Raw genomic sequence first — 23622 nt, forward strand, 5'->3', positions numbered from 1 at the left:
AACTTATTTTTGGCAATAAATAGAAAAAGATTAATTCTTACGTATCACTTATCATAATCAGAATTTAAAATACAACACAGTGCCAAGTTTTGAATACATTATGAAATAGAAATTAAATAAATAGATAAAATATAATACATCGAAATAAGTGACTTGTACGGTTAATGTGGGTGTATAACATTTGAACAATTTAATTCAATTAAAAAATATAATAATTGAAAAAAACATGTGTGCCGGACACTATTGTGAAGATGAGTTACTATCAGGTTGTTTAATTTAAATGAAAAAAAAAAATTCACAGTTTTTTTCACAGTAAAATTAAATAACTATGAATGAAATGTATTTTTTCGTGGAAAATGGACAATAAACACTCATTTATTGAACACTTTATCAGACATAGAATCAAAATGAAGCCCTTTATATAAATGTATTTACTAGTTATATCACTGTGTTCATCACATGTTTAATCAAGTGACTTCTGGGATGTCGACGTCATCATTTCCTGTTCGGTTTCCAGATCATCGCCGCCCAGGAGGAAATGCTGCGGAAGGAGCGCGAGCTGGAGGAGGCCAGGAAAAAGCTGGCTCAGATCCGACAGCAGCAGTACAAGTTCTTGCCCACTGAGCTGCGAGAAGACGAAGGTTGACGAGACCCTCGAGGAGAAGCTTCTCTTCTTCTGTGGTGAGAGGAACGTGCAGCACTTGAAACAGGCCTGGTTGGTGAGCAAACAAGTGCCTGTACTCTGTCGTGTATTCGTGGATGTGTGTGTGTGTGTGTGTGTGTGTGTGCGTGACGTATGTATGTGTGTTTTTGGACATTCAGACATATTACGGGGACTAAAGTGTACGATAAATGTATCATTTGCTTTGAGTGTAACTGCATCATGAGCATTACTGACTGTTACAATAACAGGTTGTTACCGATGCAGAACTCCTCTATCGTCACTGAATGTTTGATCATTTTTAACACTTAAAAAAATAAGAATTCTGAAGAAATTCTGAAGAAAAAAAATCCCCCAGAAAAAGGCAGGAAAGAGGCGTTTGTTCCATCACTGGCTTGCATGAACCATCACGTCTTTACATATCAACGAGGCTACTAACCATAGAGTAGTTAACCCTAACAGCACTTGTCTCTGCTCGTGAACCGACCCTCCTCGTCCTCCCTTTTTACGAGTCATAGAATAGTCAGACTGAGCAATCAATTTAGTCACAAAAATATTTATTCTTGGCTTCTATTTTGAAAAAAAAAAGTTCTTAAAGTGATCTGTGACCAAATATGCTGCTGCTCGTGTGTGTTGTTGTCGTCACAGACGTTTGTGTCGTGAGTGGGATTCAAATTCAGAAATGGATCTGAAGGATGCAGAATCGTCCGTGAAGGTCGCGTGAAGGTCGCGTGAAGGTCATTACTAACAAAACACACCTCGCTACCTCAACAAGGCAATGATAGTCGTTTAGTTTCAGTTCAGAACTTCAACACAGGGGGCGCCAAACCTTTTCTGTACCTGCTTAATGTAAGTAAGTAAGTAATATTTGTAGAGCGCATTTCTAGACCAGGGTCACAAAGCGCTTAAACAATCAAAACAATACTCAATAAAATATATACTTAGAAGGTCAAGATAACATAGAGACAAACACAGGAGTCTCAGAGAATCAAGGAAACGCCTGCACGAATAAAAATGTCTTAAGATGTTAGCATTATTTTCACAGAGAGTCTATAGACGGGCTCACCTTCCGGCTCCTCGTCTGGAGTCATGTTTTCAGGCTTATTTTTGAAGTAGAGTGTCACATGACCAACAAAGTAAACTAGTTAAAAGGCCAAAAGCGAAAGTTACATGCGAGAAAATAGAGTCGTTTTCGAAAAGAAAATAACTTTCCAGCTTTTATAATCCATACTGAAATCAAATAAATTATATATTCCTTCAGTGTGGCCCGGTAGCAAATCATTTTTGGGGTTCTGGTCATTGGTCTGGAACCACTGCTTGAACATTGAAGTCACAGTTCACCTTTAAACACTTAGACAAGAACATGAGATGTGTTTTAAGATGTTTGTTTTGTTGTATAACTCAAGATAATTTATTATGACCTTTCCTGCAACGACCGAGATCTCCCACTAGATGGCACAGTTCAAACGCATTTGTCTTTATTAGTGTGTAGTTTATGCTGTAGTCAATGCAACCAAGTTCTTTAAACCCTTTCTGGTAGAAATAAGCAGATATAGGAAGAGTAAAGAGGAATGTTATTGTAATTTCACACAAAACCCTCCATCTATATGATCTTGTTTAACCCCGTGTCAAACTTTAGAATCCATTGATGAAATATATCAAGGCTGTAAAGGTGCTGTTTTAGAATTGAATCTAAATCTATCTATAAATAAGCATCGTAAAAAATATAATTGTTTTACCTGCTGATTCAAGCAACAATTGTCTTCTCGTTTTTTCGGAAAATATTGATAAATTTAGATTTTATTCAGCTGTCAATGTATCTGGTTCAACAGTTGTTGGCTCTTATTAAGTTGGGACTCCCTTGCTCAAAGGCCTTGGTCCTCTGTGAACTTTTACCTCAAATAATTAAAAATAAATCAGTTTCCAAAGTTACCCAGGGTGATGTTTCTGCATCCTTCAGATTTCAATTGCAAACCGTCTCCACCACCAACAAGCAATATTAAGACCAACATAATCAACCAGTGGTTCTGGTCGACTCTCTAAACGCACAGCTTTATTAAAATAAAGGGTCCAGCGATGTATAAAAACCAAAATAAGTCAAATCTGAATTCACAGTCATCCAAGCTTTAGTGTGACTCATCGTTCTTTTTAACTGATTGTCGATAGCAATATACTGTACTGTCTGTGGTTGTGACGTCTGGAAGGACCAACTGAAGAAGGTTTGAAGTGAAGCTAATCCTAAACAATTAAGTATCCACATATGATATTATTGAAATCATAATTCAAGCATATATTCATGTCAGTGTTGCACCTGCATTGTGTACTAGTGCCTTACTTGTGTGTATGTGTGTGTGTCAAGCACTTGAAGATCCGACCCGGGGTCAGATTGTTTGTTCTCCACCGGAACATGTCTGATTTCCAAAACCGTCGCCATACAACACAATGCCTTCGCTGGTGAGCTAATGCTAAGAAAGGGGGGACCCCCCCAAGAATTTAGAGACCACAGTAGACTGCGTCACGAGCGGCTCGTGTCGAACTGAGGTTTTTAGCGAAATATTGGTTCATTTAAGCCACTATTAAGAACTTAAGACTTGGGAGTTGAAGCTTGTTTTACAACGTCTGACCACTACACCGTTTCGTTTTTATGAATAAGTGTGTGAATTATCCTGGAAAATAGTGTCTACAATGTTGGTTTGTGCCAAAGTGTGTCGCATTTAGAACATAAATCAGCTGCTTTTGAGCCATTTATTAGACCAAATTAATGATTGTAGATTATGATGAATTACTGAGTTACAGAATCCTCTCTTAGAATATTTATATTTAATTATCATACATTTTCTTAAGTGTTTAATTTAGGAAGAAATTTAAAGTTTGTTGTTTTTAAACCAAAACCCAAGAGCAGAATTTTTTTTATAGCGTCTATAGAATCCTTGCTGTAGTTTTTTTAGAATAAATATTAAAATATTACTAATAACCTGTCAAAATATATTCCCTTGATTGACAAATCATTTTTTTAAACATATGATTTACTGTTTGTTTGCAGCACACTTTGGTACATTTGAGTGTTAAAGAAAAAAAAAAAGAATCTATCCCTGAACTGAATTGTTGTTGTGCTTTGTTGAACAGACTGCATTTGTATGTAAAATATTTATCTGGTCACAAAAATATTTTTTGTATTCACCAAAAAAAAAATAAAGCAATTTCAAAAAAAGCGTGTGTTTTTATTCGTTCACTTTCCTTCCAGTAGATGGCAGCACCGACTCTTGATGCTGTGGTAACCATGATCCTTTTTAACATGTTTTTTTTTTTTGTACTCATGTAGGTTATGTAGTTCGACAGCAAAAAAGATTCATCTCCGCCCCAAACACTTCTATTTGAACACAAACCAACGATTGGATTCGCTCTGAGACGAAGCAGGAGGAAGTCGAGAATGATGAAGTCCAGACGGGAAAAACAATGTGAGCTGAACGCGAGTGTGTCCGGTGGAGGATCCCGTGTTCGCCACAACACTTCCTAATGAACTCCGTATTTGGCTGCGTTGCTCTCATGCAACCGCACTCACTCAGTGTGAGGAGGGAACTCAGGGAGTGTCCGTTCAACTTCCCACACAGTCGTGACTACGGTAATTACGGCGTAACCAAAACTTTGCAAGACGTCTTAGTTTCACGTAACAAATTAGTGTTTTTTAAGTTCAATTCCCTGCTTTAAGGTGGATTTTTATTCAGTTTTACTATCTAAAAACTGGTATATTGTTATACTATTTTTTTAAAATAATTTTTTGAAACTTATAGTACTTTCTTGGAAGTGTCCACCATTTTGACTTTCCACTAACTTTGGACCCGCTCCTCATCAGACTGACCTACTTTACTCAGATGCACCTTGAGCGACAACAGGAAATGGTTTTGTTCCTGGAAAACAACCACAAACAATTGTCGTTCAAATCACGCTTGGTGTCAAACACACCTTAGGAAACCAATTAGTTTCTTCAAAAGGATGGACGGTGTCAACTCAACCTCCCGCTCAGTCTCACTGCAATGGGGGAGTCTGAAGAAAGGAGGTTGGACTTTTTTCCAGGGTGACCGACCCTCACTTTAAGGTTTCCAAATGACTAACTATCTCGGAATATCAAGATCCAGAATCGGTTATTTACAGAGAATAGAACTGGAAAATAGTTTCATCCAAAAGTTTAGGCTCGTTGAGAGGAAACTAATGGTTAACACGACACGGTGACCCGGTTTAGACTTATTTGCTGAAGGCACGTTAGACAGGTATCTATGTACTAGTATCATAGATACTACTACTAGTACGTAAGTATCATAGATACTACTACTAGTACGTAAGTATCATAGATACTACTACTAGTACGTAAGCATCATAGATACTACTAATAGTACGTAAGTACCATAGATACTAATACTAGTACATAAGTTCCATAGATACTACTACTACTATGTAAGTACCATAGATACTACTACTAGTTCGTAAGTACCATAGATACTACTACTAGTACGTAAGTATCATAGATACTACTACTAGTACGTAAGTATCATAGATACTACTACTAGTACGTAAGTACCATAGATACTAATACTAGTACATAAGTTCCATAGATACTACTACTACTATGTAAGTACCATAGATACTACTACTAGTTCGTAAGTACCATAGATACTACTACTAGTTCGTAAGTACCATAGATACTACTACTAGTACATAAGTTCCATAGATACTACTAGTACGTAAGTACCATAGATACTACTACTAGTACATAAGTTCCATAGATACTACTACTAGTACGTAAGTACCATATCGTTCCTACGTATTCCATCACGGTCCTCAGGGCGTTTAGACTATTGTAACAGTTTATTTTCATGTCTTATCAAAAAGGATCTGTCTCGCCTGCAGTTCATACAAAACTGTGCTCTAGTAGAAGAACTCACATTTCTCCTTAAATCTCTTCACTGGCTGCCATTTTCTTTCAGGATCAATCTTAAAATTCTGGTTCTTACTTTCAGATCTATTCATGGTCAGACTCCTCCTTCCATCACTGATCTGATCCAGCCTACAACCCAGCTCGGGCTCTGAGGTCTGTGGATCAGAATCTACTGATGGTTCCTGAACACGCTTCAAGGAACATCTTAAGACACTTTTATTTGTGCTTTTCCCTGATTTTCTGGGACTCCTGTGTTTGTCTTATGTATCTTGATCTTTTAAAGTATATATTTTAACTGTATTGTTTTTGATTGTTGAAGTGCTATGTGACACTGGTCTAGAAAGATCTTTACAAATAACTATTACTTAGACTTACTTACATGAAGATGTAAGAATTATTGTCCTCAACTCCAAACACTCGCTGACATTCCAGTGCTGTCCAGGAGGTCACTCTTCAGAGCTGGACTCACACACAGCTGCTCTCACTTGTGTTGGATTTACTCCTGACACAGGTCATGCTTCAGAGGCACATTTATTGGTGTCACTCGCATTCCAGCGTCGAACCGGCTGCGTGGTTTGCATAAAAGGAAAGTCACATGACTTCTGATGAATTTACACGCAAACGTCACAACCATGATATTCAACAGTGATGGTCCGCATGATTATTGTAATGTGGCGCCCTCTACAGGTCATATCTTGTTAGTCCCTTCGCTTTTTTGGTAATCTATAGGTCTGACAATAATAGGCTTTGACTCTGAACGTTGACTAGGCTAAAATATTCCAAACCATGACCAGGTCTCTGCACCCGACCCTACCTCGGATGCTCCTCCACCTTGTTCCCAAAATAAAACCGCCACCCATTCGCTCGGCCATCCGTCTATTTTCAGGCTGCAGTCCAAGCAGTCTTGTCAGGGGCCCTGATCCCCAAACTACACTCACAATTCTACAGGTTTTTTTCTGGGTTTTTACAGAGGTGTTCCCTAGATATCATCTTATTGTGGCCGTCCTGGGTCTGCCCGGTGGCCTCCTCCCGGATGTGACCTGAGTGACCAGAAATAGAGTTTCACATTAATCTGGAGCTTTCCATTTAAATAAACAGTATATATCTATATATATATCTATATATATATATAGATATACATACTATTGTAACAGTTTATTTTAATTTCTTATCAAAAAGGAGCTGTCTCACCTGCAGTTAATACAAAACTCTGCTCAAGTAGAAGAACTCACATTTCTCCTTAAATCTCTTCACTGGCTGCCATTTTCTTTCAGGATCAATCTTAAAATTCTGGTTCTTACTTTCAGATCTATTCATGGTCAGACCTATGATTCGTGATCTGATCCAGCCTTACACCCCAGCTGGGGCTAACAAGTTTTATCGAAAGGTTTTTCGTAAGACGGTCACCGTCCAAAGTGTTTGAGAACAATTTACTTTAAGAAACATCTTAAGACGTTTCTATTTGTTCAGGCTTTTCCTTGATTTTCTGGAACTCCTGTGTTTTTCTCAGTGTTATCTTGACCTTTTAAGTATATATTTTATTGAATATTGTTTTGATTGTTTAAGCGCTTTGTGACCCTGGTCTGGAAAAGCGCTCTATAAATACAAATTACTTACTTACTTACTTACAATTTACTTTACGGAAAAACCCTCCAAACCGTGCGTCATTAGTGCAAGAATGATTTCCCGTTAATTGTTTTCGTTTGCACCGCAGCTCACGCTGGGAATAAATCCTGCCCAGGCCTGTGGCAGCCATTTAGCTCGGGCTGCGGTCCGTGAGTGAGTTCATGAAAATGAAGCCGGGGTTAAACCGGAGCCGAGCAGAAACGACACAGGGTCGTTGTCGGCCTCGTGTTTCAGCTTCTTCTCCCGAGCGGCAAAAGTAACGCCCGGTGTTTTTTTCTTTGAGTCTGGTTCGGCAACTGTAGTTCATCAGAAGATCTGTGTGGAGCGGTTCTTGGAGTCAGCGTTTCCTGACCCCATTTTTAGCCACAAATGTTCCTGGTGGACCCCGAGAGAGAGAGAGAGAGAGAGAAAGAGAGAAAACCACATTTAAGAAAGAATTTGCTCCACTTTTTATAAAATGCTTTTTTTGGTTCTGACCAGAGAAGCAGATGTCGACTTCTTATGAACATCATGAACCCTTTTTTATAAACATTTGATCAGGAAAAAATGATTTTATTCTTCTTTATGCTGATGAATTTTCTTGTATTGTATTTTGCATTTTACTTCAGCATTTTAGATACAATGTAGGTCAGGGGTGCAAAACTGTATTCTACGGTTCTGCATTTGACGTCTTAGTTTTAATTTTTGTACAATGTCAAATAAATAAATCTTGTCATTTATGTAGCTTTGTTTGAGATGGAACAGATTTAAAATATATATATATATATAATACAATAATGTATATCAAACAACAAAAAAATACATAACATGCACTTAATTGTAGTGTTTTTGCAAGTCATGCTGTTACTTTTTTCTGTCTGAAGGTCGAGCTGTGAATATAATCCTGACATTTAATCCGTCCACCGTACGAAAAAAGGTTGGAGCCCCCAGGTTTAAATGAGTCAACTCTTGATGTGATTTTACTGTTAGAATTTACTGTAAATCAGCCTCGCTTTGTTTATACATCGAGTCTCTTGGAGGTGGAGAATTCCCGGGATTGATGAGGAGCAGTGACAGACCTCACTGTTTTGACCAATCACAGCAGAGTGGGTGTGGTAAACAAGATTTAAACTAGTGGGCGGGGCTTAAGCACATTTTTTTTATGTAAATATTTCATTGAAAAGAGAGTATACTAGTACAGACACATACTGATGATACAATAGAGTCCAACATCTATTTAAGACACATATTAATTGCACCTCAAGTAATGAATAATGTAATTATGTAAAAAATTGAAGGTATAACTTGCACACTGTTGTCAGTAAAGCAGCTCATGAGTTGGCGAGTGTATGTTACGTCTTCTGAATATATCTCTAATGGGTCAAGGTCAACAACTCCTTCACTAGAATGTATTCGTTAAAAGTTCATTACGTTCCGACATGACCGCGAATCGTTTACTCTGGTCTGGAGCTCTTGACTATTTTAGGTCATAAACAAGTGTTCGTTTGCTCCATAGATCAGGAGATGAGTTCCCCTAAAGGTCGGACAAATGTTTTTTTTAAAAAAAGGAGGTTTTGAGTCGTATCTCGAGGCGACAAGTCGCTTGTATTCCAGGCCCGTGAGTCATTTTTTTCAGGCCCGAGTATTCCTGCAGCTCCTTCAGCCGCCGTGTCAGCCAAGCTCAGTATTTCTCAGTCAGCAATGACAGCAGGTCTATATTGGGCTCTGGGCTGCGTCTTAAAACTCAGGCGCTAAATTTGGACAAGGAACAGCAGCAATATCTATTAAACGTTATCATTTTACACCAAGGCTTCAGTCTTTTTTTTTAAGTATAAGAGTTGAGGTGATATTTCTCTTTTTCCCTCAGACGCCGCGGAGCAGAAGAACCATCTGTCTCAGCACGGCCTGATCTGCAGCCTCTGCTGGGATTTAACTTGTCTGGGTTGAAATGCAACCCTCGTACATCCAGACCCTTCCGTCTTAATAAGGAAACTTTCCCGAACAAAGCTGAATGACAGGCCCGCAATCCTTGCAGCTAAGAAAGCGCTTAGCTCCGTTTTCGACCGGGGGCTTCTGAGGGCTCCCCCTCGTCCTGCACCGAAAGCTGAATAAACAGTCCGTCCAGATCAGCAGATTCCTTTCAACGCCGTCGCACATTTTCAGGGACGGCAAAAGACGTGTGAACGGTGTGTTCCAGGCTAAGACATTTGAGGTTGTTTATTTAACTTCCCTCACTGCAGTTCTAGAGAACATTCAACAAACCCGTACAGGAGTCTTTTTTCAAGAAAAAATAAACCTTTTTTCACTTTAATAAGACGCATAATTCTACTTCACTTTAAAATATGGAAAGGTATTTCTGTTCACCAAGGGGCAGATTACGGCGTGAAAGTATATACTTTTAAAGTAATGATGGGTTGATGAGGCCTCATGAAATAGCTGATGAAGTAACATGATACAGTTTTTTCGTTTTGAAAGGTCACTAGACTGATTCATCATCAACTATTCAACGGGCTTGTAATGAAAACCACTGTACCATGATACACTGTATCAGATACAGTGTATCATGATACAACGTCTTCATTTTGACAGTTGATGATGTATCATGATACACTGTATCTTATACAGTGTATCATGATACAGTGGTTTTCATTACAAGCCTGTTGAACAGTTGATGATGTATCATGATACATTGTCTTCATTTTGAAAGACCTCAAGGTGGCACTCTTTGTTTGTCGTCTAGTCGCCGTTCAAAACAATGAACCTTTGTTAGTACACTGTCTTCAAGGTGGGCTGGTTCATGAGGCTTCATGAAACAGCTGATGAGGTATCATGATACAGATTCTTCATTTTGAAAGACCATCAGATAACGACATAGTGAAACATTATTACGCAGAGAGTCTTTCAAAATGAAGACCCAGTATCTGATACAATGTATCATGATACAGGGCTCTTCATTACAAGCCTGTTGAACACCTGATGAGGTATCATGATACCTCATCAGGTGTTTCATGAAGCCTCATCAACCCTTTACTTCTCTTAAGGGAAATATATATGAAATATATATAAAATCTAAAGAAAGACGTGTTTAAACTGAACATTAGTTTGAGAAAATCTCTCACGCTGTCAATTTGTAAATGTTTGGAATATTCGTGTTAACATCGGTTCTCAAGAGAGACACATTCAAAGCCATATATGTATAAATGTCGCATCCAATCTGTCGATCAGCGGAAAAGTGAACTACAGTTTGAGCTGCCAAAGAGGAAGTGTGTCTAAATGGTGTGTGAATCCACAAACACAAGTCCCAGTGACTCAGGGTTATTTTTAAGAAGACTTAACTTAAGTTCATACAGGGGACGGTTATGGCTGCCAGGCAGGATTTTTGGGGGGGATTGAGTTATCATGAGTAAAGTTTCTAGACAGGAAGTGAGACTGACTTTTAGTATGGTCACTAAAATATGATAAAATATGTTTTGAAGGTCAAATATGACAATATGATGGTTTTTTGACATGCTTCATTCATTCATTCATTTTCTACCACTTTATCCCTTGTGGGGGTCGCGGGGAGACCAGTATTATAGGGCGAGAGTCAGGGGACACCCTGGACAGGACACCAGTCTGTCACAGGGCACACAAAGACAGACAACCATTCACACACACACACTCATACCTACGGACAATTTCTCCAAGTTCTCAATCATCCTGCTTTACCTATGCGACATGAGTCTCTCAGACTGTTGACCAGGTTTAACAACATTGACTAATGCTTTAAAATGAATAATTTAAATGAACAGAAAGCACTTGTAACACACATTAGCACATTGTAAGTAAAACTTGTATAAATGTTTTGACTCCCAGATCCCATGTAAGCGATTCATTGTTTGGGATTTGCAGAGACAAGTGTTTCCCTGTCAGAATGCTCCTGTCAAGCAGAGAACCGTGGACTCAACTTAAATCTCTGCCTCATGTAGTCCCTGGAAAAGGGATCCGTTCTACAGTATATTGTTTCCTAGCGACTCAGCGCTCACTAAGCTGCACCAGATGGACTCGAGTTCATTCTCACATCAGTTGTTTTATTTCTTCCTCTCGTCTGCACAAAGAGTCTGAGCGCGAGTGGAAACCAGTCACAGCCTCTGATCAAACGGACTCTCAGGTTCTGAGAAGAATGCAGGTGCCGCAGATCTGTGGGCTTCTTTCATTCCTCGCAGCAGGAAGACCAGTGTGACCCGCTTCTGGGCTCACTGGAAGGTTTTTTCATGCAGCCTCTCAGAAACCACACTGGAATGTCTCATCACCGTCCACACATTCTGCATTACAGCACTTCTCCAGCCAAACCACTGCAATTTTAAGGGGGGGGGGGGGTGGTGGTTGGTTTGGCGTGAATCAAGAGGATGTTGAATCTCGCCTTCTTTTGGCTTTTAATTTATCGAAATTGAATTTTGAAAAATAAAACGTTCGTTGCGAGTGTTTTGATGTGAAAATATGAAGTCGTGCCGTCACACTGGTCTGAAAGTATGTAAACCATTTTTTCTCTGGTTTTCATAAAAGACTCACAACCGCCTAAATCTGCTCCGGCATACTGAAAACAGAGGTCTTATATTACTGCAATTTCGTTTTCATTAACTTGTACTTTTGTACTTATTTTAAACCAATTTAAAAACGTACTCTCACTCAGCAGACACAGCACTCTAAACTCTAAACTGAGACTTTTTTATGGCATTAAAAGACAAAATAGTCACTGAGGGTTTCCCCAAAAGTTTTTCATTAAATGCCAACCCTCTATCTTTTACTTAAGTGGCCTGCGGTCATTGTCTGAGTGAGTACAAATAGGAGGAGATTGTTGGTGGTCATCTCAGTGTGGGGTCCCCTTAAATTGTGTCTTAATGTAGATGCATTATATCCTCGTCTGGACTATTGTAACAGTTTGTTTTCATGTCTTAACAAGAAGGATCTGTCTCGTCTGCAGTTGATTCAGAACTCTGCAGCGAGAATTCTGACCCGCTCTAGTAGAAGAACTCACATTTCTCCGATCCTTAAAACTCTTCACTGGCTTCCAGTTTCTTTCAGGATCAACTTTAAAATTCTGGTTCTTACTTTCAGATCTATTCATGGTCAGGCTCCTCCTTACATCACTGATCTGATCCAGCCTTACACCCCAGCTCGGGCTCTGAGGTCTGTGGATCAGAATCTACTTATGATTCCACGCACACGGTTCAGGACCAGAGGAGAGAAATCTTTTCAGGCTGTTGCTCTTAAGCTTTGGAACGATCTTACTCTCTCTTTGCGCTTGATGGAGTCTACTGACTCCTTTAAGAAACATCTTAAGACGTTTCTATTTGTTCAGGCTTTTCCTTGAATTTCTCGAACTCCTGTGTTGTTCTCAGTATTATCTTGATCTTTAAAGTATGTACTTTTTTGAGTATTGTTTTTATTGTTTAAGCGCTTTGTGACCCTGGTCTCGAAAAGCGCTATATAAATAAATATTACTTACTTACTTATATTTTAGTGATATGTCATTATTTTATCAATTCGTTAATTCATTATTGTCTACCGCTTTATCCCTTACTGGGTTCGCAAGGGGGCTTATCCCAGTATCATAGGGCAAGAGGCAAGGGACACCCTGGACAGGACACACAAAGACAGACAACCATTCAAACACACTCTCATACCTATGGATAATTCCCCCAAGGATATCAATCAACCTCTGTATGTTTTTGGATTGTCGAAGAAACTGGAGTGCCCGGAGTAAACACACGCAACACGGGGAGAACATACAAACTCCACACTGGTGTGTTGGCCTGGAATCGCACCAGCAACCTTCTTGCTGTGAGGAACTGCTCTAACCACTGCTCCTCCATGCACCATTATTTTATTGTCTAACTAAACTTCTGTGTATGTAGAGCCTTTTTTTCTGTCTTTTAAACATGAGAAAGTAGATGGAAATAACTTTTACGTCGGTATTTTACTATGTACATTTTTTTTAAGATCTGTGGCGTTTGTGGAGTTTAAAAACGAAAAAACATACATTTAAAAGACAATTATCACTGTTTGTAATTAGTTTCTGATCTATGAGGTAAAGAAAAACTGTCTCAAAAGTCACAAAGGATGTATTTATCTTTAGGCTGATTTAAAATTGTTCTTTTCTCCTTGGACTTGCGTTTAAGACCTTAATTTTTACTTGAGATTGAATCAGTTTTAAAGTAGTCATTGTACTTCTTATGAAGAAATGGACTTGATAAACTGGACTAAGCTGGTTCATCATCACCACTAATGACCAACAACTGGCTCTGTGCCTGGAGGGTCCGTCTAAATAAGTCTGCATGTTTTTGTGTCTTGGTTCTTTCTGTGGGAAACATCCCATCAACAGCTTCCTTAGACTTCTTTCCCGAGCCAGGCTCGTCAACCACGAGTCAGGAATGCTGAGAGAGATGCAATCTGGACGCGTCGGGGAAAGAAGTTAGACGACCAGGTGGCATCCTGTCGAGATGCCTGAATCACCTCAGCTTGTTTTTTTTGTTTTTTTTATCATCGGCTGGACTCCAAGCTGCTGGTGGATGACTGAATTCCTGGTATTTTTATGCACAAATGTTCTTTATACTTCATAAAAATATAAACTCACTACAGAATTATTTTACGGCAGAAAATAAAAATAATTGATGAATCAAATGTGACACAGGGGAGGCCATGGTCAGGTCTGCGTTCTGAAAAATATTATTTTATAATAAAACACGCCACAGCTCTATAAAAGAAAAGTCAACTTTTGTTGTTTATTTCAAAAAAATGTCCCACACTTTATGGTGTAAAAGTACATCTAATTATGCTATTGTTTGGGGATTTTACAATTTAAGTACCCAGTTACATTTTATTGCGAATTAAAATCTTTTTTTTTTATTCAATGGAATTTTCACTGGAATGCCCCTGTTAGTCAGTCAAACTCCAGCCATTATCTCTTTGTTCAAATGTATTTTGACTTCACTCTGTTTTGTGAAACACAGCAAAAAAAAACTACGCAATTCAATTCAAATCATAATCTTCAATTATAAGAGCAGATGGTTTTCAAGATTCAAATAGAGTTAAATCTCAATAGGGATTTTTCTGTTTAAATCAATTAAAATTAAGAATCAGTATTTAAAATGTTGGTTGTTTTTTTTTTAGGAGCGAGGAGCTTTCAAATTATATTTTATTTACATCATAGATATTTTATGGTTTCTATTTCAAATAAATTATGTGTAATACGTAAATAATTTGGTTTTCTTGTTTTCAATTAACATGTAAATATTCACAGTGATTTATGTTTTTCATTTTGGTGTTGCAATTCAATTTCAGGGCACTAAATGGCAGAAGTCGTTACGTCCTCCACAGCCAAAGGAACTATTAAATCCTGCTAAATATCGTATCGCGAGCTGAATATATCAAATTGTATTGTGAGCTGAATATATCGTATCGTGAGTTGAATATATCGTATCGTGAGCTGAATATATAAAATTTAATCGTGAGCTGAATATATCGTATCGTGAGCTGAACATATCGTATCGTGAGCTGAATATATGAAATTGTTTTGTGAGCTGAATATATCGTATCGTTAGCTGAACATATCGTATCGTGAGCTGAATATATGAAATTGTTTTGTGAGCTGAACATATCGTATCGTGAGCTGAATATATGAAATTGTTTTGTGAGCTGAATATATCGTATCGTGAGCTGAACATATCGTATCGTGATCTGAATATATCATATCGTGAGCTGAATATATGAAATTGTTTTGTGAGCTGAACATATCGTATCGTGATCTGAATATATCATATCGTGAGCTGAATATATCAAATTGTTTTGTGAGCTGAATATATCGTATCGTGATCTGAATATATCGTATCGTGATCTGAATATATCATATCGTGAGCTGAATATATCAAATTGTTTTGTGAGCTGAATATATCGTATCGTGAGCTGAACATATCAAATTGTTTTGTGAGCTATATATATCGTATCGTGAGCTGAATATATCATATCGTGAGCTGAATATATCAAATTGTTTTTTGAGCTATATATATCGTATCGTGAGCTGAATATATCGTATCGTGAGCTGAATATATCAAATTGTTTTTTGAGCTATATATATCGTATCGTGAGCTGAATATATCATATCGTGAGATGAACATATCAAATTGTTTTGTGAGCTATATATATCGTATCGTGAGCTGAAAATATCGTATCGTGAGCAGAATATATCGTATCGTGAGCTGAATATATTGTATCGTGGGCTGAATATATCGTATCGTGAGCTGAAAATATAATATCGTGAGCAGAATATATCGTATCGTTAGCTGAACTAGCGTATCGTGAGCTGAAAATATCGTATCGTGATCTGAAAATATCGTATCGTGAGCTGAACATATCATATCGTGGGCTGAATATATCGTATCGTGAGCTGAAAATATCATATCGTGAGAAGAATATATTGTATCGTGGGCTGAACTTGAGTATCGTGAGCTGAAAATATCGTATCGTGAGCAGAATATATCGTATCGTGAGCTGAATATATTGTATCATGGGCTGAATATATCGTATCGTGAGCTGATAATATCATATCGTGAGCAGAATATATCGTATTGTGAGCTGAACTAGTGTATCGTGAGCATAATATATCGTATCGTGAGCTGAACTAGCGTATCGTGAGCTGAAAATATCGTATCGTGAGCTGAACATATCATATCGTGAGCTGAATATATCGTATCGTGAGCTGAATATATTGTATCGTGGGCTGAATATATCGTATCGTGAGCTGAAAATATCATATCGTGAGCAGAATATATTGTATCGTGGGCTGAATATATCGCATCGTGAGCTGAAAATATCGTATCGTGAGCTGAATATATTGTATCGCGGGCTGAATATATCGTATTGTGAGCTGAATATATTGCATCGTGGGCTGAATATATCGTATCGTGAGCTGAAAATATCATATCGTAAGCAGAATATATCATATCGTGAGCTGAATATATCGTATCGTGGGCTGAATATATCGTATCGTGAGCTGAAAATATCAAATCGTGAGCTGAAAATATCGTATCGTGAGCAGAATATATCCTATCGTGAGCTGAATATATTGTATCGTGAGCTGAATATATCGTATCGTGAGCTGAAAATATCATATCGTGAGCAGAATATATCGTATCGTGAGCTGAACTAGCGTATCGTGAGCAGAATATATCGTATCGTGAGCTGAACTAGCGCATCGTGAGCTGAAAATATCGTATCGTGAGCTGAACATATCATATCGTGAGTTGAACATATCGTATCGTGAGCTGAATATATTGTATCGTGGGCTGAATATATCGTATCGTGAGCTGAAAATATCATATCGTGAGCAGAATATATTGTATCGTGGGCTGAATATATCGTATCGTGAGCTGAAAATATCGTATCGTAAGCTGAATATATTGTATCGTGGGCTGAATATATCGTATCGTGAGCTGAAAATATAATATCGTATGCAGAATATATCGTATCGTGAGCTGAAAATATCGTATCATAAGCTGAATATATCGTATCTTGAGCTTAATATATCGTAACATGCGCTGAATATATCGTATCTTGAGCTTAATATATCGTATCTTGAGCTTAATATATCAAATTGTTTTCTGAGCTGAATATATCGTATCAAATCATATCATGAGCTGAATATATCGTAAAAAATTATATCATGAGCTGGATATATCGTATCGTATCGTGAGCTGAATATACTAAATTGTTTCATGAGCTGAATATATCGTGTCAAATCATATCGTGAGCATCTTGACACCACTTTTATTTAAAAACTCATATTAAGTTAACAAAAATGTCAAATTGTCTTAGTAAAGTGCCTAACTTATCGGAAAATATATTGACTCTTTTGGTTAGGAAGTTCTTTGATTTAAGGTGACTCAGACTTTCCTGTAATTTTCAATAAATATAACAAATTATTTTGTCTTTACCACCTCATCAATCATATTTTGGATTTTAAAGAAACAACTAATCACTGTTCTTTAAACATAAAGAAAATCGTAAGTTGTTTCTCACACAAAGTTCACATTTTGTCTTTACCCTTGAATAGTGGCTGAGGTGGAGGAACATACCACGAAGTTTAACACTCCCGTTGAATGGAAAAAAAATATCGAGTACGTCCTGGACCTCACAAAAAGCCCCCGACAACACAGCCCTCTCCTCCGTCTCCTCATATACCAAGACAGAGTCCAAATAAGGACACATATATGGAAGATTCTCCCTGTGAGTGCAAACATGGAAAATTCGTGCCCTGTGACATAAGGGGAGAATGAACGGAGCAAATATTTAAAGAGAACCAGCAACAGCATGCTGGGCAGCTGTGAGTCACCGCGGCTGGAGGAGGAATAATGACTCCATAAGTGGAGGAAGCTGCAAGAACCCTTCGCACAGGAGGAAACATCTGAATTATCTTTCATCTGTTGAGTAAACAAACATCAGCGCCGTAGATTGACTTGCATTAGCCACGTCTGTTGGAGCTCAGGATTCAATTTAAATTTATTTAATTTTTTTTTTTTTCCGTGAGTTCCGATGCAGTCTCAAATGAATCGTGACCAGTTCCCCTCCACTGAACCCCGCTCCTCCCTTTCTCGGTCAAAGCCGACCGAGCAGCATCAGATACGGTAGACATTCTTGCTGCTGTGTGTGTGTGTGTCCGTCCATACAGCTGAAACACAACAAACAGTCAGGGAGGAGTCCGGCGGAGGCCACAACTATTCCCGCATAATAACTTCCCCCCACATCTCTGTTTGTGGCGCTGAAGCTATTGACTTTTCGGGGCCACGTTTAAAACTCATTTCATACTCTGTAATTCATCACTACTTCAAAGTCCAAGTTAGGGGAACATGGTGCTTCTCTAAAAGCCGACCACAGAACCGCTAAACAAGAGAGAATTTGTTCTCCGTTCTAATATGAAATGAAGTCCAGATTTGCGAGATGACAGAGCGTTTCATGTAACGACTTCAGTGGATCTTGGCAGACTCGTGTCCACCTGCAGCTGAAATATTTGACCTTCACTCAGCAGGAATTTTGGCCATAAAATCGTGGCATGCATTAGAAAAATATTCAATCTTAAATATCCTGGACTGAACTGAGCTGTTCCGTACTTTGGAGCAACAGAGGAAAGTGATTTACACGCTCAACGACAGATTTATAGCAGAACAAAACGACGTGAGTCAGTGTGTCACGGCCTCATCGCAACAAATCTTTCATGTTCAATTCTGAGGTTGTCTCTCGGGCGGCGCCGCGGCTCCTTGAGCACCTGTGCTCGCAGATATTCCACTTGTGACTAAAACTGTACGTCAGTGACGCGTCGCTTTGAATTAACCCACTGAAAGTTTAGAGTTACAGCAGCCGGTGTCGCCCACCCACCCTCCACCCACCCCCTCCTTGGTTTTTGCTATGCTAAATGAGTATGCCCCTGCATGGAGCTATCTATTCCCCAGTGTAGCCAAGGAGTTCTCTCTCTATATATATCTGGACCATGTCTGCAGAAATCTTCAAATGGCATTCAAGATGGAGGCTGCCAAGACTCGGCCGCTCTTAGCCACACTCAGTAGACGACTCCTTCTTCTTTTAAGGGCTCGGTTTAAGATTAAGTAGCACTTTTACAAGACAAAATAAGACAGAAAAACCATAAAACGTGACAACTAATAATATTTTTAGACAGAAGTGAGTTTGAACAAAGGAAAATGTATATAAATATATATTTCTTTATTTTTACAGCTTTGAAAATGTTTTTGCCTTTTTTTATAATGGATATTTTCTCCTAGTATCTTGCCATTTTCTATTACTTTGAAGCTGTTTGGATTGATATATGGGGGAAATCTATAAAGTCATTTCTTTTAAAAAGAAAACCAAAATGGAGGAAGATCACCTGGGAAGTGGAAGGATGGACAACAGCGATGTTGAATAGTGTGATGGTACCATCAGGATTAGCATTAAAATAAGTGGCAAAAAGTAGCTTTTATTAGTTTTTTATTTGATTTAAAGATGTCCACAGTCCACTGTTTACAGTCAAAGCACTTGCAAAGCTGCTCGTAACCTTAAAACATAGACTTGGTTCAAAAAAAAAAATTAAGACAAAATACATTTGAGCTCCAGTCCCTAAATAAATTACTTTTTTTTTTCCCTATAACTCTAAAAAGGAACAAATTACTCTAAAACAAATCCCAAACCTTAGTCGACATAAGGGTGAGTAGAAGTTTAAAATATACGGGAACTATCATTTTAATAAAAAATTAAATAAAACAACTTCAACACCTCCTAAGACATTGCGTTGGCTGTTTAGGCTCAGCACTAGACACCATTTGTCGTCAAAACCACTTTCTTCCGAAAAATGCAATCATCTGTTCCTTGTACCTTTACCAACATTTTCGAATATGTTCACGTTATTTGGCTGACACACTAGTAATCGCATTACCTCCTCGGCAGAAGTATGTTAGCATTTATTGTTTGTGTGTGTCGACCTTGCACCAGCGTGCCCATCTAAATTCAATCGAGTGTGACTGTGAGAAGAGATCCAGGCATGAGCGCCACAGTTGTTTTTTTGGCACCTTTCTGAAGGGCAGCTTTCCAGCCGGCGCTCCACCAACCAGTCGTACAACCTGTTGATCCTTTTAGTGCCCCTCAGGACACGTCCAGCTCTCAAATGATATTTCTATCAAATAACAAATAACGGGTCTGAAATGAGAAATAAAATATGAACAAAGCTCAGAGAAACGTGTTTTTTGTATTGATCGACTCACATATTTTGATGATTTCTATGTATGGAACTATTCGTTTGTGCGTTGACTTCCCGTAAATAGGCTGATCAGAGGCAGTGATATTTCAGCCGTGGTCTTTAAATGTCTCGAGAGAGAGAGAGCGTTCTTATCCAAGCATCAGTTGCAGCGGAGCGGCCAAGTAAAGCTTAGTTCTCACTGAGGAGGGACCAACATTCCACATACATGGTGGCTTGTCACAGATTAACCAATTCAGCAAACAGCTTTAGCATTAAAACGCCTGGAACCGCTTCTCTGTGTCACTGAAATAGATGAGACCGCAAACTCTCGAGTCATCCGGGACGACTGGGACCGTTGTTGTTCTAGCGTTGCCAGCGATTGAGCTCATAATCGCCATCTCGCATCACTTTGTTTGTATGTGACACTGGTGCAGTTCAGGAGAGTGAGTCAGTGATCATGACACACATGTTAACACTCTCTCTTCACAATTTAAGTTTGGACATGATCTGGATTCTGGAGTCTCAAGTTTGTCCATCAGGAAATAGTTGTTTGTCAGACAAGTGCTGATAAAAATCCCTAAAATGACTTCCTGTCAGTGCTGTTTACACGAGTGCTGAAAAAGTACTTGGCTACTGAAATAACTTTTTTTTAGCATTTAAAAACTAAACAAATGACTAAACAACTTTAACAAACATTATTTATAAAGCCCACGTGATTTGTATTTTTGACAAACAAAAAATGATTCCACAAACAGCTCAGAGAATTAATCAATTAATTTTAAAATACGCCTACTCCCATCAGTATGTGTGAATGGCTGTCAAAGCGCTTTGTGACCCTGGTCTAGAAAGGCGCTATATAAATAGAGATTATTATTATTATTATTTTACATACAGTTGCCACACAAACATCAAAGCTATCTTAATAAAAAAAAATCAATACAGCAACCTGCATGAATCCAGGAGCCTTCTTCATCTTCAGAGACGGCTTGATAATTGACAGCTTTCTGGAAGTCGGACCAATCTCAGCAGAGTGGTTAGAGGGGGAGATTTAAATGGCAGAGGGATGGCAATGGATGACAGTGATGCTGTGGCTAGTTTGTTAGCATTGTCTTTATGAAGGCTGCCTTTTGTTGAAAAACTACAGTTAGGTAAGTCATAAAAACGGAAGACCAAAATAAGAAATAGAGTAAGAAACAAACCTCAAAAGGTTATTCTGCACGTTTTTCTTTCTTCTTTAGAGAGTATGTTATTGAGTAAATGTTAAACAGGTTTCCTGTTTGTTTATATCTGGAGATTATAGTTGAGGTGACGGCTCAACTGTGACACTCTGTTGTCTCGCCAAAAGCCAGATTTCCTGAACCGGAATTGAACCATTTGTGTGAGTGTTTTCAGCACGGCTCCACCCGGTGGTTTGGTTTGTGGAATTCCAGAGTTTTCCAAAACAATTGGACCAACTAACTGAAACAATATTTGGTATTTTCTTACTTCTGAATGGAGCAGCAGTGGTGAGAAGATGTGATACAATCTTCGAAAACCCTTTTTTATTCCAGATGAACAACTAGATGAGTCCATTTATTTCAATAAAACTCTCACGCCTGACTGCAAGTAAAATGACAGCAGCTGACGGAAGAATAAAAACACTAAGAATTACACCCTTCAAATCCAAGTGTCTTTCAACGTACTTTTATAACTGCAAACAAAGGTTTATAAAGCTAGGAAATGACTTCTCTGCTACTCTCGCGTTTAAAAATCTGACCATAATGATGTTGTTGGACAACTTCATGTGACCACAGATTTAACACACTGCAACTTTAAAAGAAGCTCAATGGTGAGTTTAAGGAAGCAGCTTACTTTTCCATGCTTCAAATACTTATCAGCCCCTTCAGCACGGCAGCTTCAGACCGGCGGAATATTTTCCAAAGAGCTAAAATTACATGTCTGGACTGCTTTGTTGTTGATTTTCCTGATGGAAAAAAAGCCACCTTGAGATTTTGTGTCATCAAAGAAGCAGGGCTTTGAGCTCTGAACTATTTTTACTGCGCCAATATGCTGAAGGAAAGCATCATAATGGAGCTTATTTTCATTCCCAGAATGCCTCGGTAAATCCACCGTGCCTGCGTAACCTTTCCCCGGAGTCTATTAAGTGAAACGACTGCCTGAGATCATCGGGATCCAATTGCAAATAACGATTAAGAGCAGCAGAGAAGTTGGTGTGATGCGTTCAGCATCAAGCTGCAGGTTTTTGTGTGATATAAGTTGAAGTTTCAAGATATTTGCTGTCCATTTATCTTTGGTGATTCTTGTCACATAAAAACTTTGTTCTCAAAATTAGGTTTTTTCTTTGTTTTCGTTTAGCTTCTGATTAAAAGTTAGCATAATCCTTGAATAAAGTTCTGTAAAAAGAGGTAAATAAAGATTTAGTTACAGGTATTTAATATTAACTAATATAAAATGCATTAATTTTACCTTCACGTGTTGTAGTAAGGTCGAGTCCATCCCAGCTACTTGGTGAAAATACAGGGACACTCACAAATCAACTATAAAAGTGTTTTTGTTGGGGGGTATATTTGAAGCAAGATGTTAACTGCCACAGTAGAACAAGTAACTCACAGCTCATTCAAATCCCATAATGCACAAATATTTCAATCCTTTTTTTGATAATCATGGTTATTTTCTCACTTTAATGTATGTTTTTGCTACAATTTATCTGCTACAAAGGTGCAACATAAACGTTATTTACATAAGAAGCTATATTTTCCTCTTTTTAATCTGAAAACACTGAATTATTCTGAACTAGATGAAGGATTTCATCCCAACTTTCAACTTTAAACACACTTTTAGCTCCACCTCGAATAACATAAAGTCAGTACAGTATCATTAATTTTTAAAAGCGATAGAATGTTGTTTTCAAGATAAAAATACTACTACAAAATACCTTTTTCTGTGGTTGTACATGGATGCATTTGGGAGCACATATGCTGACCTGCCACGACCTTATTTTGTTTTAATCATCTCTTTATTCATTTGTCTTACAAAGTAAAGTCCTATCAGTTCAACAGAAGTGACCTCTAGTTCACCTCTATATTAATACTTAATAAATGTAAATGAATCAAATTATTAATGCCAAATCCTCCATGATAAAATGTTCCATATCTTCCAAAACCTGTCCAGTTTACCTTTTATACAAAAGATTATTTTTTCCAAGACCACGTAGAAAGTCTTTCCTCTGAGACATTGGGAGATTCCACAAGGAACCACATTCTTCCATGAAAGAGCAATACATCATTTTGCTTCAAGGAAACACATTTTTTAGCAGTTTTTCGAGGTCACAAAACCATCAGGGTATATATTCAAAATTATAAGTTTTTGCTCTTGATTTTATTCTAATGTAGATCTTAATTCGACACATTTTACCATCTGTTTGTTGGTTTTATCCACAACTCACTGCTGTCTATAGAAGAATATTTGTAATTAAAACAAAAAAGAATCTCCTCTGTGGCGTCGACAATATTCTCTGAAACAGCCTGAAGCCTGAGTAAGATTATTTTGGTCGGCGTGTCTAATAGCACCGGACCCCGGGTACTTGGCTTACGGATCTTTTTTACAGACCAGGGCAGGTGCAAGGAGGACAAGATGCTCCTAAAAATAACCCAGGAGAGTCAA

The 23622-nt window shown here is 38.2% G+C and overlaps 1 protein-coding gene across 3 annotated transcripts in view; it reads left to right on the forward strand.

Annotated features, from left to right (window-relative positions):
* The window catches only part of tln2b (talin 2b), a 126825-nt gene extending 122953 nt beyond the window's left edge, over nt 1–3872 (forward strand). For all 3 annotated transcript variants that reach the window (XM_087797604.1, XM_087797605.1, XM_087797606.1), the window contains one exon: nt 518–3872. In XM_087797604.1, the coding sequence (XP_087653730.1) occupies nt 518–646 (129 nt within the window). In that variant the 3' untranslated portion in view covers nt 647–3872. The remainder of the gene's footprint in view (nt 1–517) is intronic.
* Nucleotides 3873–23622: the final 19750 nt, after the last annotated feature.

The sequence above is a fragment of the Callionymus lyra genome, chromosome 8 (assembly GCF_982586985.1).
Source record: "Callionymus lyra chromosome 8, fCalLyr1.hap1.1, whole genome shotgun sequence".
Classification (NCBI taxonomy): domain Eukaryota; kingdom Metazoa; phylum Chordata; class Actinopteri; order Syngnathiformes; family Callionymidae; genus Callionymus; species Callionymus lyra.